We start from the raw sequence: 19,156 nt of genomic DNA on the forward strand, positions 1-19,156 counted from the left end.
TTTTTTCTCTCTCTCTATTTGAAAAGCTAACTAAAAAGACAAGTGGATCATCATGAAGTTTGTTCATATAAACAAAATGTTCCTCGTTTATGATACACCCAAAGTTAGATCAAATGTAACCGATATTGCTGTCTTCTGAGGAATGAGATTGCATGATAGCTAAATGACAGGCAGAAGCATTTTGAAGTAAGCCATTGTGCATTGTCATTACTATTATTCATTCTATACTTTCTTAACACTGCAGCTATCGCTGACAGTTCAGCACCTTGGCTGTGAGGTTCCCTTACAAGAAGCAAAGATCCCCCATGGTACATCCCCATTGTTAAATGAAGAAATATTTTCCCTAAGTTTGCAACTCAGCACAGCAGTGTTTGTTTTAACCATGTCCTTAGCTACACAGACCTGTCATACAGATACTCCTAAAATGTAACTTTAAAGGAGGTCAAAAATTAATATTATGCAATTGAAACAGTATTCTGAATATTATGTTAGACTAAAGCAAAGCTTTTTTTAAAATAAAACTGTGTCAGGAATCAGACAGTGGCAAAACTTGAATTGATAATGCAGGTCAGTGCTCTAAAGGAAGCTGATGCTAAGTTAAAACAGTAAACCCCAACTGTAGTCATAACATTTGAGAGAATATGGAGGCAGTAGAGTCACTCTGCCTCCCAAAGTGTGGCAAGGCACAGTTCAAGCACACATCTCCATTCACAGGGTGCTGCCCTGCTGCTTTTCTAGATCAAAGCTCTGACTCAGCCCAGGTGAGCCTCAGTTCACCAGCCACCAACCAGACAGGGGAGCCAGCCTAGACAGCCAACTGTAGATAATCAAATCCTCAATTTCTACTGTAGAGGAACCTCTCATTTCCAACAGGTTAAAATTCAGCTTATGCAAACTCATGTCTTTGTCAGGTTTATGTTTTGCATTCACACAAATCCACCTGTTACTAGTGTGATGACGCAGTTTATTCACCACCACTACCCTGCTTGCCTTGAAACACACATCTGTCCTTCCCCAGCTACAATGTTGAGTCTGGGGATGAGGAAGGAATGTCACCACTGCTGAAGAAGCAGTGGGGGAGAAGTTGGATGCAGGAAAAGCCATCAAGAAATGATGACAGATTATATGGCTCCATACCATATCATAGTGATAACAGCAAGATTTGTGAGGAAAAATAAAAAATGGCCAGAGCACCACAGCAGGGGACTTCAGTTAGAGACAATGACAGATGCTGGCCTTTAACAGCAGGACAGACTGAAGAAGGCCTTTCTGTGTAGAGTGAAGAACCCATGTCCTGTACTGCTTCCTGAAACTGCTTTAGCCAGATGAACTACCTGTGTTTTAGGACCAGACTCTGTGTCTACAGGATCTGGGAACAGATGTACCCTCAGTTTGACCCAGAGTGACACCGAAGCGGACATGTCACCTGCAGCCAATGGCTGGGTGGATTGTGAGGGCCCAAGGTAGACACACCCAGCACCAATGCAGGACAGGGGTGAAGTCCGGGTGTGAGCCACATCCCAGATTTTCACTTTAGGATTGGTGTCTTCAAGAATCCATGGTAGAAAACATGATGCAAAGGCCCTTTAGATCTTGATGACGGTGAGCTGCCGCAGCCTGCAAACACCTCTGGGCACTGTGTGACTCCTGAGGGAAGCGTTGCCTGTGGCATTCCGCAGGCAGTGACATCTGCTCCTGGGGCAGTGCTGGCAGCTGAGCCATTTCCTACTTGTTTCATGGCATTCCTCACACGGCTGACAGCTGAACGTGAACTAGTGACAGTAGAGGAGATCCAATGGAGCCCGTGCCGTGCTTTGCATAGGGACAAGCACTTGGCACACCACAGGCCAAAATGGCCGGACCTGCCACTCCATTTGATGTGACCAATCTTCGGCATAGAGAACCTTCTGTGGTGGGAGGCACAGACCACAGACCGATTAGGTTGGAAAAGACCTCTGAGATCATCGACTCCAACCTATGACCCAACACCACCTCGTCAACCAGACCCTCACCCTGAATGCCACATCCAGACTTTTTTTAAATGCCTCCAGGGACGGTGACTCCATCACCTCCCTTGGCAGCCCGTTCTACTGTCTTATCACCCTTTCTGTGAAGAATTTCATCCTAATAACATAACATAAACTTAACATAAACCTCCCCTGGTGCAGCTTAAGGCTATGTCCTGTCTTCCTGACTATAGAGCAGGGGAAAGCGCGGTCAGGGCCAGCTCCGGAACCGGCCGAGCTCCCCGGCGCCCAGCGCAGCGCAGCCCCAGACGGGCGGGAGCGCGGGGTGGCGGACGCCGGGCGGAGCCCCCTCACAGCGCAGCGGGAAAAGCCGCCCCAGCGCAGGCGCCGCGCCCCCCCCCCCGCCCCGGCCGGTGGTGCCCGCGGGCGGCGGGGGCGGGGCGGGCGGCTGGGCCGGGCCGCTCTCTCCCTCCCTCCTTCCCTCCCTCCCTCCTTCGCTTCCCCCGCGGCGCTGCACTGCGCAGGCGGCGGTGGCGGCGCTGGCGCGATGGCGGCGGGAGACGGCGGCGACGAGATGCGGGTGCTGCAGAACCTGCGGGGAAAGATCTGTAAGTGCGGCGCTGCGGTGGTGGCGAGCGCCCGAGGCCGCTGCGCTCAGGTGTCGCTCCCGACCCGGCCCCGCTGCTGCCGCTCCCTCCCGGCGGCGTGACGGGCGGGTACTGGCGCGGCGGCCCTGGAGGCGGCGGGGCGGGGGCGGGAGCGGGAGGGCGCGGAGGGGCCGCGGGCCGGGTCCTGGTCGGGCCGCGCTGCGGCGGCCCCGCGGAGCGGCTTTGTGGCGGCAGCGACGGCACGTGCGGGCTGGGCCGGGGTCTGCGCGCCCAGGGGCGGGATGTGGGGTGAGCGGATGGATGGACGGATGGATACATGGACGCGGCGGGGCCGGGGGAGGCCCGGAGTGCCATGGAAGCATCCGTGGCTCCGAGGGATCCCTGGAGTCAGCGGGCGAACAGAAATGCCCCCTCCCGCTCGGACCTCGGGCATCAGAGTCTGTTTGTCAGGCTGAAATTGCGAAATTAGCGATGTGCAGGAAGTTGGTGGTGAAGGGCTGTTCTGGAAGCGGTCACCAGCCCTCCCGTGCCTCTGTGCAGCGTGTGTGCGAGCGGGTGGAGGCGGAGAGAGAGGCCGGTGGCCTTATTTTGGTGGCTGGGAAGTGCTGACTGCCAATACCGATAGCCTCGGTAACGTGGGAAGCCGTCGGATGGGCTGGGAGGAGGCGCACAGATAGTGCGGTGCGGCTGGGGAGCACTTCAAAGCGAGTGGGAGAAACAGGATGTGCGGCGGCTTCCTGAGGGGTATCGCGGTACATTCATACCGCTCGGACGCGGCCCGCTTGTTTCCTTTCTCACGCAGCCGATCGACTTTTTTGAGAATGAAGCGAAACAAGTTGTCTCGGGCATGACGCTGGGGTTGAGAACCGGTTGTGAAAACATGTTGAAGGATTAGGTTTGGTGGAGGAGTGGAGTCGTGTTTACTTAAATATCGTCATGCAGCCTAGATGTATTTACTGTGTCTTCAGTAAATAGAAGACTGGGTCATGAAAACAGGAGATGGCCTGGAGTGGAGCTGGAGGTGCTCTCACTCTGAGGTGTGAGCAAAAGTGGTTAGGTAGGCAAGGCGGAACACACACTGAGATCTGCTGCTGTTAGCAATTAGCACAGAAATAATATAGGCCAGCTAGCCTTTGAAAAAGCATACTATTCCTTTTGGGGTTAAAGCATGAATTCATAGAATCATAGCGTTATTAAATGATTTTGTTTGGAAAGGACCTTAAATATGGTCCCAGCCTGGCCTTGACTACTTCCAGGGATGAGGCATCCACAGCTTGTCTGGGCAACCTGTGCTACTGCTTCACTACCCTCATTGTAAAGAATTTCTTCCATATGTATAACCTAAATGCCCACTCTTTCCGTTTGTTCCCATTACTCCTCATTCTGTCACTGCAGTTCCTGATGAAGAGTCCCTCACTGGCTTCCCCCATGAGATATTGGAAGGTTGCTGTGAGGTCTTCATGCAACCTTCTCCAGGCTGAGCAGCCCCACCTTTCTTAATCTGTCTTCAGTAATCTCTAGCAACCAAGGTTTTATGTATTCCCTAGGAAGCAGGTCATAGTACTCCCTGGGAAGAAGGACTATGACCTGATTCCTAGGAGTACATAAGAAGTTGGTTGTTGCTGAAGATTATTAAAGCTGGCTTATTTTATTTACTATTCTGCTTCCTATCTTTTATTGTAAGGTTTTGTCAACACTGGACTGCACAACATTCAGTGAGTTTTACATTTTGGGATATTGATGAAAGTTTTCCGCTAGACATTAAAGAAAAGGCAAAATATCTTGAGAGTTATGTTGAAACCAGTTTTATTGTCCCATTTGTGTGTTATGGATTGAGCCTGTGGCCATAACTTTAAATGTTCAGTTAACTGACAAAAGTGTTGGTAAACGGAGGACTGTGCCCTTCTTCCTGGAGAATATATGAAAAGTTCATTGCTAAAGATGGACCTGTAAGAACCCGTTTGAAAAATGAGTGGAAGTAACTGCTGCAATAAAAGACATGTTCTTGAAACAGTGTGAAAATCACTTTGTAAACCTACTTACTTCTTCTAAGAAAACAAAAACTGTTTAAAAACTCCATGAGTTAAATATGCTGTGGAAGCTTGGATGCTCTTTTGGCTTTTTCACATCACAAATACTGTGTTATTTTCACTTCTTACTAGCATTTTAATACTGTGTTTTGTAGGGGAAAACCCTCTGAATGAAGAATAATAAACAAATGTAATAATGTAATCCTCCTTGATCTGGAGGGATTAACAATAGCAGACCTCACTTTGGAAAGCTGGTGTTCATAGTCTGAAGGAATTCCTTATAGCATGTTTCTTACAAGGAGAAACATTTTTGGTGCCCAAGCTTTGCTGGCAATTAAAATTTGACACTTGCTAATTTTATGTGTGTTGCATGAGAGAGCATGTTGGTTTTAATGAGGTAATGTCAGTTCTGTGTAATTCTGCATGTATAGAAAACACCATCTGCAGAAAGTTGTTATTTATACTGTGTTTTGCAACACACAAATTGGTGGCAAAATCTAAATTTAGCCGTGTTATACAAATCATTACACCAGATTTAGAATTGAGACATGTTCCTAAAGGTGGTTTAAGCAGTCATTGCATACCTAGCAGTGAAGAACCTCAGTAAGGACATGTTTGCAGCCCCTGGTACCCTGTTTTTGTGGGCTGTCAGTGTTTGCAACCAGCCTTCTGCCTCCAGTTTTCAAGTGAGGTGAACTGGTCTTGCCTGTTTGAGACCCTGTAATATTTTTGGAAAGTGTAGTATTGCTCTTAAGCAGGTTTTCACCAGAAATCCAGTAATGACTGTCTTTACCTTTTGGCAATGCTTTTCTATTGATGGCTCTATTTTATGTGCCATGGTGATGACAAAAATGCTTTATACAAAGGTATGTGGTGTCAAGTAGCTTTAGGCATATCTTGTAGTGTAGTGTTTCAGGCTGTGGCTTCTGTTTTCATTTTATGCCATACGGAAATACATTAAGTGATTTTAGTTGCCTTGATTTTTGGAGTGTTTACTGAAACCTGCATTAGTGAAGCACTTGGAAAAATGTCCCTGTTGTCTCCTAGAGCTCATTTGACAAAATTCAGAATGCATTCTTTTTCAGACTTGCTCCGTGTTTTTAACAGTGTGTGGTTATCTTGGATTATGCTGCACTCCTAGAGTGGAATTTATTGTTGCTATATAATATGTTTAGTCTTGTGAAGCAAATACTTCAGAGTTTGTGTGCATTAATGTCCTCTGGCAGGGACCCAGAACAAAGAAATTTAGAAGATGGACACTAATTGCACACTTTTACTTGACAGAGGATGTTACATATGCATATATTACAATATAGTACTTATATGTAATATAGATATTACATATATGTAAATATACGTACTGAAAATGTAAACATTCAAGCAGTTATCTGATGTTGTTAATACTTGATTTTTATGCAACCATTATAGCCTTCGGTTTCTCAGAAAAAGGAAGATGTAGTGTAATCGAAGACTTTAGCTTTTTCTTTTTTTAAAGGAAACAAGTTTCTTGGAAGAGTTGGGTCACTATATGGGTGAAATGTCTCCCACAGTCACAGATACTAAGAGGTGTTAGGAACTATGTGAAATCTCTTGCTCTGTATTTTACCTGACAAGTGCTATGAGGTTATTTTTAACTCAGGATTGAGGATCCTCTTCCTCCCGAAAGTTTGTCTGTTCTTTAAAGCCAAACACTTGGGCTACAAAATAAAGGTTTTTAACTGATGAGAAAATCAGATCACAGAATATTCTGAGTTGAAAGGTACCCTACCTACAAATCATCAATTTCAGCTCTGAAATGAATGGCTCATATGGGGATTGAACCTGCAGCCTTGGTGTTATTTGCACCATGCTCTAACCAGATGAAGTCAAAACTTGCATTTGTGTATTCCTCTAGGTGGAAAGTTTCTTTTAAAACTGAAAAACTGCACTATAGTATACAGACAAATATTGAATTATTAATAAATATTTAATTTCTACTCCTTTTAAGAAAATATGAAACTGTAATAACTGTAATTTCCTTTCAAAGTCTACGGTACTGTGCCTTTACAGTGATGATTAAATAATGTTGTATTTTAAATATTTTATGGGAAAATTGGACCATGTCAAGTGTTAACTAAAAAATAAAGCTGTTCTCAGGAACAGCTGACACATCCAGTTGATGTTTATTATTGCAAACTTCAGGTATCAGGAGCTCTCCAGGGGTTACATCCAGATTGATGAATTTATTTTTATGTGTCATATGTTTTATTAAATTAGCTCTTCCTTAAAAAAAGTTAAGGCAGTGGTAATCTGATGCTTTCCTTGGTTATCCTGCAATATCTCACTTAAAGGTAACTTGGAGTTTAGTCCTTTTTTGGAGTCTAAAGTCATTAAAACCAGGTTTTGTTCACGTCTCTCAATCTGTCATCATGAAGTGTGGTGTTTAAAAATGATGTGTGTACTTCCTCCTCTCCCGCACCCAAGCTGATGAAAAGCTTGTTGATGCTTCTGAGAGCACAGGTTTCAACTGTGGAAGTTCCTTAAGTGTCTCTTCCTGCTTTCCATCAGTGTACATATGCCTGACCTGGAAAATGTCATGATTGAAGTTCAGTCTGTGTTCCTGTTAAACTGTCGCATTCTCTGCTCAGAGACAGTCGGGGCAGCCCTTCCAGTGCTGGGCATTACTTACTTCACTTCCAAGACTGTAATAGGTTAACCTAAATCAACCATCTAACACAAAGAGTGTGCAGGAGAGAGAAAGCAGAACTTTGATTTCACATCTTACCAGCATAGAGAATAAAGCTTACTCACTGTGCTTCATGTCTGCATTTTTAAAAAATAAATACGTATGACATTTCAAATCTAGTTTTGAACTGTGCTTTCTGAAAGGTCTTATGCTACTCAGACATAAAAGTAATTAAAACTCAATACTTAGAGGTACTTTCCATCCTATTTTAATATCCTATATAAATAGATGATGACATTTGGAATCAACTTTATCTAAACATTAAGAGAGGTATTTCCAGCAGCAGGCAAGGATGTGAGAGGTCCTGGCTAAGACCTTAATGCAATTCTGATTGCCTGTGGTTTGGACAACCAAGTGGAAAAGGGGCAGATCACTTGCTCTGTTTAGGAGCCTCTCATGGGAGCGAGTACGAGAAAAGCTTGTAGTTTCTTTTAGCAAAATAAAAGGTGGAAAGGGTCTGTTTGTTGTCTTTAGACATTCAAAGGGGGAGGAGACATCTGAGCAGAAAGTTTCTGTTAAATCTAGAGAATGGTGTTGCTATAAATGATCATAGATATCTGTAGCATTTGGATTTTGGTAGAGCAGCTTCAACTGGTTTTAGCTGTGGTTGTTTAGAGGGAACCATTTCCTAACAGATCTGCCTTATGTCCAGCATGTAATTGCAGTGACCTAGATTCAATACCCAGCAAATCTTTGTATTCTTGTGCTGCCAATCTTTCCTTCTTATTAGAAACTTCCTTTTATTCTTTTCCATGTTACATTGAATTAGGAGGTGATTATTTCCCCCTTTTACTAGTTAGGAAAAAATGAACAGTACTCATGAGGAATATATTTTCAAAGGCTCAGCCAGCTCACAGTCTGCTGTTCATCACGGAAAATGAAATAAGGATTTGATGGGCAAGTTCTTATTAATCAGCTTCCTTTAGCCATAGTATTTGCAGAGAAAATACCAAGTGAACAATAGCTCAGGCAGATCATGCCTTGGTGTTATGACCTAATGCCATATGACCTCAGGCTGTGAGTGTCTCGGATTTAACAAGTTGTGCAGGGTCAAGCCAGAGATGAGACCTTTCAAGGGAAAGTGCAGGTGCTGCAAGAAGTGGTGTTCATGAGTCAGAGTGTCTCTTCCTGTCGACTCTCATTCCATGGGAAGCTGGATGTAGCAACTTCTGTCCTCTTGAAGCTTATGAATGGAAAATGAATATCAAAATGCATGCTGAATGGAAAAGTTAATTTTTTGAACACACTAAAACTCTGGCATTCTTGTACCTAATATTTTGGAAGTTTTTCCCCTGCAAGATTTACAGTAATTTTTTTTATTTACAGATGATGCCAAACACTTAGTACCCAACAAAATGAGAGACTTTTTCTGTACCATAAACTTGGACCAAGAAGAAGTTTTTCGTACACAGGTAGTTGAAAAATCTTTAAGGTAAGCTCAGTTTTTAAATGGAAATGATAAGCAAGACTGCCCAATACCAGTGTGTATGGCTTTTGCTTGTACTACTTTAAAATGAGAACTGACTTGTGGCAGCTACTCAGATGTTACGGCAATGTGTAAATCATGAGAGTGTTGCAAGAAGTCAAAATTGAGTCTTGTGAGCTTTTAAATGAAATATGCTAGAATGTATTTCACAATTACTCTATTCTGTTCCAGTGGGCAGCGTAACATTCTTTTTTCTTACTAGGTTGTTTTCTAGGGAAAGAAATCTACTTGGTACTTGCTCCCCATGTAATTTCCTTCTTCTGACAAGCAGTTGAAGTGTATTGGTGGAATTCTGCTCTTAATCTGAATCTGGTAAAACCTGTTTCTAGATTGAGGGAACCGGAACTTTGCCTGTATGAGAGTTTTCTGTGCTGTGGGGTGTCCCCTGAACAGGCCTTGTTCTCTCCTGTAATTCTTGTTCTGGCAACTGTAACAGGATCCACACAGAATACCTTGCTTTGCTTCCCTGGGCACCATTTGCTGTAGATTCTGCTACTGATTTAGAGCCTTAAAAAGAATCAAACAAAAAGTCAGGATGATGCAGCTGCAGTAGTGTAAGGTCTTTCATGTGTCACAACTCTGAAGTTCACAGAGGATTCAAAAAAGCATCACTGCAGCTTCATTGTTCAGAATATCTGAGTGACAGTTTTGGTTATGTGGAGGTGACATTAAGCCTTCCTTTTAAAACCCAGACAGTCTGTTCAAACTCTTGAAAGCTTTCTTAATTCCTTTTTCCAGTGATTTTGTTGTTAGTGTTCATTCTTTGAGCTCTCTCTCCAGATGTTTACAGGTGAGGAGCAGCTCAGATGACAAACTTAACTAGGGAATTTAATTTTTTCAGGACATCATTTCAGAGCCTCCTTATGCTTCTGCATGAAAAGTAAATATCACATATGTACAGTCAGGAACAAATATTTTGCTTATTTTTGTAATCTGTAGCTGCTGTAGTTAGATCCATAAAATTTTCAGAATTTAACAGGCTGCAATTGATTACCAAAACAAAATCATTGGAGTAATCCTTCAGAGAAAAATGTTGAAGAGACTATATTGACAAAGCAGAAGCTTAATTCCCCTTCAAATAGACAATAGTTTCATGAGCAAAAGACCCCAACCTAAGCCATCTCTGAAAGACTTTGCTCTCTGATTTTGATGTTAATGGAAATCACAGAAGTTACGACTATGCTTAGAAACAAGATGTGTTACATTTGATACATTCACACACATTTTTATTATGTTCTATTTAAAAATTTTTAAATTTATGTACTTTGATCACCTAATAAAAGAAGTATTAGTTGCATAATAAATTATTTTATAAAGTAAAACACCTTAAATCCATCAAAAATATTTTGATAGTAGTGAAGTTTTAACTGAAATTTAATTGCAATGTCGTTAATACTTTAGAGAGGAAAAGAAGTAGAAAAATCTCACTATAACAAAACAGTTGGGGGGAGAGGAGTCTCAAATAACCTGCCTCAAAGAGATCACTTTTCAGGTGATGACAGCATTGGATTAGAAATTAGAACCTGGTGTTTAGAATTGCTCTTTTCCTTTCTGTCTCCTCTGACTTCATGGGTGACTCCTTCATCCTCTGAATTAGGGGAGGGTTCCAAACAAACCAGTGAAATGTAATAAAATAACTCATCCTCTATTAGCAGCAACCAGAGTTGGGTGCTTAAGCTTGATTACTACTGTGTATGCAGTTATGAAGGTTGACTCTCATTCCAGAAACTTAATTACAACATCGTGTTTCTTATTGCTGTGTTAAACTAGAAACTGTACTAACCTAGCGGTACTGGGACAGGAGATGAAAGCTCCACTCTCTTATTAACCTGAAAACTTTATAAATTGCTTTTCAGTGAGGTGTAGTACAGTATAATTTTAGTCATAGATGCAACTTAGAATTTCATTGTTTTGTTTCATATTATTTTGCTTTTTCTTACACATATTCACATATTTCTTACATAATTCACATTTCTTACACATATTCACATATTTCTTACATAATTCACAGTCTGTTTTTGTCACTGTATTATGGGTTGCAAATTTATACAATTTTTAATCTAAATTTTAGTCCTGTGAGTATCAACTAATTAAATGTCTGTAAGTAATTATCACTAGAATTAAAATTAGTTTTCACTACCGTGATTGAAAACTATTAAGAAGTGTATTTTTTAAATGTGCAAATAGGTTTGGCCTTTCACCAGCACTTGGAGAGTTGTTGGAGTGCAGATGTAAACCAAATGACTTTCCAAAGTTAAAAAACTTGAAATAATACTGAAGTGAAAGAGGGATATTTTGGCTAATGACTTAAGAAATATTTCCTGACATGATGTGGGATTTCTGTGGGTTCTGAAGAAAGATGGGTTTTTTTTCCCTTGGAAAGTTGAAAGAATATCTATGAGCCTCTTCAGATGTCTGTGGTCAAATATGAGGAAGGGGTATTGTGGTACGTGTGTGTCCTTTTTTTTTATATCCTTTCCTTTTTTTTTTTAAATTTAAACTAAGTTCAGTTTCTTTTTTCCCAACTGAACTTTGTGGTAGTGCAAGGTTATAGCAGAAATTAATTTCCTAGTTGATGTAACCATTGCTTTTATTAGCTGACAGGCTGGGGCACTGATCAGTGTCCTCACAGAACTGCCAGGTTACTGGAGCAAGGAAGGGAAGAGCAGAGGAGTGTGTTACCCAGTGAAATTTAATCTTCTGTACAACTGTAATCCAGTTCTTCCTGTGTGGCAGTCTGGTCGTCCTTTGAATTAGTTCTATCTTCTAATTTTGTATCCATCACAGTCTTTAAAGTTCTTGCATCAAAGTCACAAATGAAAGTACTGAACTGAGTGAATCCCTGAGGAACAGGATGAGTGAGTTCTCCATTTTAATTATTCCTCATTGGTGTAAACTGTTGCACCCCGCCAACCTATTCTGTACTTACCTAAGAATTTCTTTACTAATACATTGTATTCTTTGCCTTAATTTTGCTCTCTCTGACTGGTACTTTGCTTATGAGTCAACAACTGATAACCTTTGTTAATTTAGATAATGAAAAATGTATCAACATGAGTAAAAGAGTGTCTTACCTTCTCTTTGTGCTCGTATTATTGGCTTGTTCTTTCTTGCTGAATCTGAGACTTAATGTAGTGTTGAGGTCAAAATAATAATAATAGAGTTAATGGCTGTTCATCCTTTGGGGGCTGGGGGATATGTGTATCTGCAAAGTTTGCTCTCTTAGGTGCAAGATAAAGGTGCTAAAGAGATTTTTGGAAATCTCTGCTTATAGTCTCCATCCCAGCCTAGTTATAATTGGATGCATAGGTTACCATAGGTCCATCCATACTGTAGGTCCATCCAGAGTAGGTCCTTAAACCCTTGGCACTTGTTGGTGTGCCCTGGAGTCTGCTGTTTCCTCAGGATATCTGTCTGAAGCTGAGCTAGAGCAGTTTCCCCTGACACCAGTGCCAGCTCATTCCCCCACTGTTCACTCTTTCTGCTGTAGTGTCTTTGTACCACTGCAACTTTATTTGTATAGCTGTGAGGGGAAGCAGACCGTGGACTTGACTTAAGTTTAAAATGAGCCTTTGTTTCATCCTTGGTTTTGGTCTGACTTATTGTGTCAATACAATTAAAATGAGCAGTGGTGGTAATAAGGAAGTTGAGGCTGTTTAGGGCTGTGCTGCTGCTAAAGGTAATGCTCATGAGTTTAAACCTTCAGTCATGGTGCTGACAAAAAGAACCCAGCCCTTGTAATCAAAGAAGAGTTTGTTGGCTTTGAAATTATAAAAAAGAGAGGGGAGCTGAAACACCACAGCTGAATTTTTCAACTGAGAATTTTTAAATTATTTCTCAGTGTAGTGCAAAGGCTTATACTGATTTGTCTGCTTTGAAGCCTGTGGTAAAAGGTCTGTGTTTTAACAAAAAGAACATTTTTACTTGTGGAGTTCCTTATAATGAGTTCCTGCCCTTAAAGTTCTTGTTTTAAAAAATCTATTCTAGACATTAGAAATACTAGATTCTTTTATCTGTGTTCTTTCCCACTTTTCAAGTTAGTTATCAGCTCTTTTTAATTTATTTAATAAGCCATTGTCCTTAAGCATGGGGTGGTCTTTTTCTGTGATTATTTTGGAGGGAAGAGAGTAGGGATGGTGGCCTGTTTTCCTGGTATCCTTTGGGTAGGTAATAACATGAACTGCTTGTTCCAAACATAAGCATATTTGTCATGTTTTTATTAGTTTAAGAAAGTACTGTAGCAATAGGGTCATAATGATGCTTTGCTGGGAAACAAAAGAAACCCCAACATTTGTTTCAGGGTTTGGTATAACTGATATCACAATACTTTTCTGCAGAAAAGTAGTTTCATGAACATGAACATCTTTCCCTGGTGATATTAATACATTGTAACTGAAACTATTTTAAGAACCCAGTTCTAGAATAGCAGGGTTTTTCTGTGGATTTGCTTGACTTTCGGAATTCATCACTTGCAGGAACACAAACAACATTGTGGTTTTGTTCAGTCTTGAAATACAATTTTCTGACTGCTGGCTCTGATTACATCAATAAGTACTCCTTAACTTTATTGAGAGTACCAGTTCTGGGAGTGAAATACCAACACATTGTATGAAATATGTGTAGCATAGAGGAACCCAGAGACTTTTTCTGTAGAGGGCTGTGCACATGGCAGTTAAATAGAGTGAACTGCAAACATGATATTGGATTTCTTTAGATGGAGAAATGTGGTGACGGTTTTGGCATGAGGAAGATGGTGTGTATTTGGGATTAACGCTTCTCTTTTTCACTGTTCTATCTTACAGTTTCTAGTGATAACTTCTTACAGGTCTGAATCTTAAAGCAGCAGTTTTGACATGGAAGTTAGAGCTAAACAAATGCCAGTTAGTTAAGTAATCAATAAGTTTAAATTGAATTTGGATTAAATGTAGTTTAATCATGTACTGAATAACAAAATGTAACAAAACTTGTGCATGTCTCAGGAAGTCTAGAGAACCAGCTAGAATAAGTTCAAGACAGAAAAATAGAATTGCAATTGCAGAGGAGACACCACTCTCTGTGTGCTCTGATTCTTACCCTAACAGAAGGCATTGCCATGTCATTTTGTGCTCTTGTGTTGAAATGGTTTTTGGCATAGCTCAGTGAAGTGCTGAGGGCTACGAGCTGGGACAGCAGTAAAATGCAGCTTTTTGATGTTCATGTTCTATATAAATTGCATAAAGTGTTTCTCTATTTTAAGTTCAAATCTTTCTTTTCAGTCCTTATTTTGGAGAGGAGTTTTACTTTGAGATTCCAAGAACATTCCAGTGGTTGTCCTTCTACATTTATGATAAAAGTGTTTTACAAAAGGACCTGCGTATAGGTAAGTGTCTGTGGGGTGCTGTCTGCATCTGGCAGAGTACTTGGTTATTTTCAGTAGCATTATCTGTAGGATTAAGGATACAATTATTGGTGAAGCATCTTTCAAAACTGTGTGTAGTACACTTAAGTGCTCCTTTGAAGTTTGAAAATAAGGATTTTGTTTCCTTGCTTCATTCTGTTATACTAAAATATGTTTTGTTATTCAGGCTAGTAGGACATTTTATAGTCTTATTATGGTCTGAATACATTTTAAAAAATTCTTTGTTCTCCACTTTTGCTTCATTGGAATATTTGAATAATTGTCACTACTTACAGATCTTTAAAGAATAAATTGTGGAATCATTCCACAATAATTACAATTGTGGAATAATTTTTAAAATCATTTGTAGATAATTTTTTTCCCTGTCAGTGCAACCTGTAACTTAGTGACTTAACAAAGCATTTGGCAGGAGCTTGTGTAGCTTAAGTGAAAAATCACGGGAGGTAGATTTCTGTTTCTCTCTCCACTGCATAATGACTTTATTGCAGCTGCTTTTTGGATACAGTTGCTACAAAACTCTAATAGTCTGCTGTGGAACAAGCCTTTGCTTTACTTGAATTGAGGAAGGAAATAATTTGCACCAGGATGTCAGATAATTTGATATAATAACAGCTTTCCAAATAGCAATCAGAAGAGTAAAAGGCATCTACTTCAGTTTCCTGTTTAAGCATTCTTGAACACCGTTTTTGTTCTCCCAAATCTATTATGTTATTTCCAGCCTCAAGTGTGTTCTTTATTTTACCTTCCTTTTGGTGATATCCAGGATAACAAATAATAATTAATGCCATCAGGCTTTTTGCAAGCTGTTTTCTGCTTTACTTACCCGTAACATTCCTTGTTTTATGTTCTTCATAGAACATCATAAATTTAAAGAAAAACTTGGGAGTTTAGGAAAAAAAATCAATTTTCAAACATAATTAAATAGTTGTTCTATTCAGATGAAGGTAATATTTATTCCTTCTCTCCCCCCCTGCCACCCTCCCTCAGGAAAGGTGTCAATCAAAAAAGAAGATTTATGCAACTACACAGGAAAAGAGAACTGGTTTATGCTTCAACCTGTTGATTCTAATTCAGAGGTTCAGGTAACTATTAAATTGCACATTTACTTTTTGAAAGTGAAGTACAGATAAGGAGATGATGGTAGAAGATTACATTGAGCTGTAGGAGATAAGGTTTTGTTATCTGTATTTTGACATTGGTATTTCTGAGGCAGTTGTGCCTTCAGTTTGGTTAGGGAACAATGCACTCTACACCTAAGCTGGTGGTGTTCCTCGTTTTACTTAAAACTGGCAGAAGACATGAAGCAACTGCTTGGAAATGTCTTAACAGTATTTTGATGTCTGAAATGCTTGTAAGAGGGGTCATGTACTTGAGGCACATGAATGGATCCTAAAACTCTTGACTACCTTTTTTTTTTTAGTGATCTTTGCTGTTAACTGAAATAATGGCTGATTGTATGACATTAAAATGGTCAGTCTTCAAAACTTGGATATACTTGTGCTGTGTTCATGTATCTTTTCCTGAAACACTTCCTGCATTCAGGATCAAACCACTTGCACTTCACAGTTTTATTTCAGCCTGTGGTTCCGGTTCTTCAAACGAGATTGTTCTAGGAATAGGTAAAAGTGGGATGGCTCTAGAAGTTGTAGCAATTCTCTTTTTGGTTTCAAGAACAAAGCAGAATTCTTTAGCATCTCTTAGCCTTCTTGTTGTGATAAACTAGTAGATTTTAATAGGGGTTTTTTCCAGATTTGCCTGAGGGCAAAAGTCTTAGACTTGACAGTGTTTGTATCTTTTTAGTAACCTGAAAGTCCCTTTGGGTAGGGAGAATCCTGGCTACTTTTACAAGATCTGAATGTGCACAGAATTCTCTTATTATTTCCACTGATGATTCATTTATGTGTCATAAGTTTAGCCTGCAGCTCTTGGGTATAGGAGGGCATGTGGTTGCTTTACATGAAGACAGATTTTCAAAACATCTGAATACCACTTCCTCTTCTCTGTTAAAATCAGTTCTCTTTCAGTTATAGTCAAATGGAATAGAATGGTTCATTTGGAAGGGACCTAGAGATCATCTAGTCCAGCTACACACTGTCTTCTTTGAATTCTTTAATGTAATCACTCTGAAAATTCTAGAAAGCACTTTCCAGATAGAAATGGAAAGGTAGTGTTCACTTTGACTTAAACATTGTCATGCTTGCTATGTTTTTTCTGTCATAAAAATGTATTGAGAAAGGTATTAATTTTGTCATAATGCTACATGAGTATGTGAAAATTCAGTTAGACCATTCCATTAATAGAATGTAGTGATTTCTTACACATTGGAAATAAAAAGTTTATAGTTTTCCTTGGCTTTGTGACTCACAGCAGAATGTAAACTCTTACTTTTCTATAACTGTGATATGCAAAGCGCAGTCCTGCGTGACACTTCCTCATATTTATCTTTCCTTGAGTCAAGGCATTTGGGTAGGTTTCTCCTGTCCTGGTTTATTTTTCCATAAAAGTCTTTAGAGCATAGCTGAGACCAGTTCCCATCTGCCACATTTGGCTGAAATCTTGTTGGTTTGGATGTGCTATACAGTACTGAAATATATTCTGAGATGTCCAAGATTGTGGGCTGGACATGGCTGAAAGTAGCAGACTTTTGTATTGTACATGTGCAGAAAAAGTTCATGAAATATTTATAAAGGTAAATCAGTTTGAAGGGAAAAAAAAGTTGTTTTCTTTTCCTCATGGCACCATACATGTAGTTGATTTTTTGTTCCTCTGGTTCCCTTCATGTGAGTATTTTCCAAAATTTATGATGTGTGCAATGCCATAGGATAGCAGAAAAGTATTTTGTGTTCCATGAATATGCACAGGACACTGCAGTTGCTTGGTTGGGATTATTTTTGGGGTTTTCCATACATCTGCATTTTTTTCAAGAAAAGTGTACTTTTTATATACATCTATTCATTACAGGTTAACTTTGGTATAATTAGCAGCCTGTATGCCAGGAATGTTAGTGGTGGAGACTTTTAGAAAGCAGCTGCTCTTCTCTGTGTTTTGATATTAGCTGGTTTTTGTTTTGCTGCTGTTCACAGTATTACGGGTTCATATTAATCTTGTTTTCTTGAAACTTTTTCCTTTCTTCACTAGTTCCTGAAAAATGAATACAAATGTGAGAATACTAGGTAAATAAACCAGCCTTCTGTACAACCACATTTAAAACCCAGTTGCATATTATGTCAGAAGTTCAGATACAGATCTGCAGATCAGCAACCTTAGGAAACCATCACACTGCTCTTGACAAACAAAATCTAAAACCCTCCATGCATGTTGGGGAAATATTTTCTTTAGAGCCATGTTTTTGTAGTCATCATGGCACTGAGCTGGGAGCAAACTGCATCCACAGGTAGTTCTCAGGAGCAGCAATGTGCTGTTTTACTCCTACTGCTAAGAGTAAAACACTGTTTGTGGGTTTTGGTTTTAAAAGCAAATGGAAGATGTTTAGGCCATTCACAGCATCTGTTTTCTAAAACAAGTGAAGTCACTTATTTAAATAAATTTTAATAATGGTTGTCTTTTCATTTGTCATTCAAAAACTTTGCCTTGTAAGGCTGTTGGCATGCTTCTCGGTATCCTGTTTTTATCCTGTAAATCTGTTTTTGTAATGCAGTTTCTCTGCTTGACAAATACTTTATTAATGTACCTGTGTTCCTGTCCCTGTAGTAACAGTTTGCAAAACACCTGGCAGGCATCCCAAAGCAGTTAGGTTGGGAACTGCCTTGTAAAAGAAGCTTCATTTCTCCTCCCATGTGACGAACAGAGAGGGAAATGCAGCCTTTGCCCCAGGGGATTTACAATAAAAACATTGCAGTTCTATGTCAAAACATAAGTGCTATAGAAATGTGTGCAAGGTCAGCTAAGGGTTTTGCTTCCATTTTAGCAGAAAGGCAAAGCTGTAGTTCAGATTATGACTTGCTTCCTTTGCCACTCTTGCAAATCACCTTCCAGAACCCTTCTCTGAGAATTTTGATTGTGAACAGACCGGTATCATCTGATGTTCCATTTAGCAAACAAAGTCTGAGAATACCAAGGAGAACATTGTTAGGGGAAAGACTCTGGCAGTGTGTGCCTATCTTAGATATAAAAGCCAGCATGAACAGCCAGGCACCCAAAGGAGTAGCAGGTATTGTTCAGGCAGTAGCTGTTTGGAGCAAGATTTAAGTAATAAATTTTGGTCATCCCAAAAAAGTTGCATATCATGGTTTAAAGTTATGGAGCCTTTCATTGAGAGGGTACAGTAGGTTGGCCCTTGCTGGTTTCTGAAGTTAATCCATGCTGTTCCATAATTTATGGATTCTTTTTCTTGAACGCATCCTGCCATATCAGAAAAAGAAAAGGAAGAAGCTGGGTTTAGCAATTATTGCCATCTTTTCCTCTCTTCTGGTTGTGTTTATTTTCCTTGAGTACGTCAGCAGTCTTCGTGACATGGTTGAAAACTGCCCTGGGATGCACAGTTCGTTTCTAGATTATCTTTGGTCTGGTGGGATGGACAGGATTTCACTGTGGATAGTAAGTGCTGCTGGTTATGGCTATTGCATGCCATTCTAGTTTTCTAGGTATACCTACCTGCCTTCAGAATCCAAGGTCATTTTAGAGCTTTCTCCTGAAGTGTTCAGAAATTCATGTCTGTGCAAGGGTTCATCCCATGCTTGGGACAAAATAGCTGAGACTCTTGGTAGTTACTCATGGTGGAAGAAGTACTTGTGGGTGTTAAATCTGTAGAGGCTTGACTGATTCTTGTGCTGTCTTCAGATGAGATGGTGCTTCTCTAGGGCATTGTCTCAAAGTTCAAGTGCATCCATCATGCTCTACTTGCAGGATATGTGCTTTAGGTGAGGTATTTTCTTCAAATGGTAACATTGGAATAACCTTAAATAGCTTCTAACTGTTAGCT

At 40.3% G+C, this 19,156-nt stretch overlaps 1 protein-coding gene across 3 annotated transcripts in view; it reads left to right on the forward strand.

Annotated features, from left to right (window-relative positions):
• The first annotated feature begins 2,443 nt into the window (after nt 1–2,443).
• Nucleotides 2,444–19,156, forward strand: part of RASA2 (RAS p21 protein activator 2) — a 45,524-nt gene continuing 28,811 nt past the window's right edge. Inside the window, exons 1-4 of one of the 3 annotated variants that reach the window (XM_059855356.1) lie at nt 2,444–2,575; nt 8,657–8,762; nt 14,072–14,175; nt 15,202–15,296. In XM_059855356.1, the coding sequence (XP_059711339.1) occupies nt 2,515–2,575; nt 8,657–8,762; nt 14,072–14,175; nt 15,202–15,296 (366 nt within the window). In that variant the 5' untranslated portion in view covers nt 2,444–2,514. Of the gene's footprint in view, nt 2,576–8,656; nt 8,763–14,071; nt 14,176–15,201; nt 15,297–18,672; nt 18,772–19,156 lie in introns of those variants that run through there. The other 2 variants (XM_059855358.1, XM_059855357.1) reach the window with 2 other exon arrangements.

The sequence above is a fragment of the Haemorhous mexicanus genome, chromosome 10 (genome assembly GCF_027477595.1).
Source record: "Haemorhous mexicanus isolate bHaeMex1 chromosome 10, bHaeMex1.pri, whole genome shotgun sequence".
Lineage (NCBI taxonomy): Eukaryota > Metazoa > Chordata > Aves > Passeriformes > Fringillidae > Haemorhous > Haemorhous mexicanus.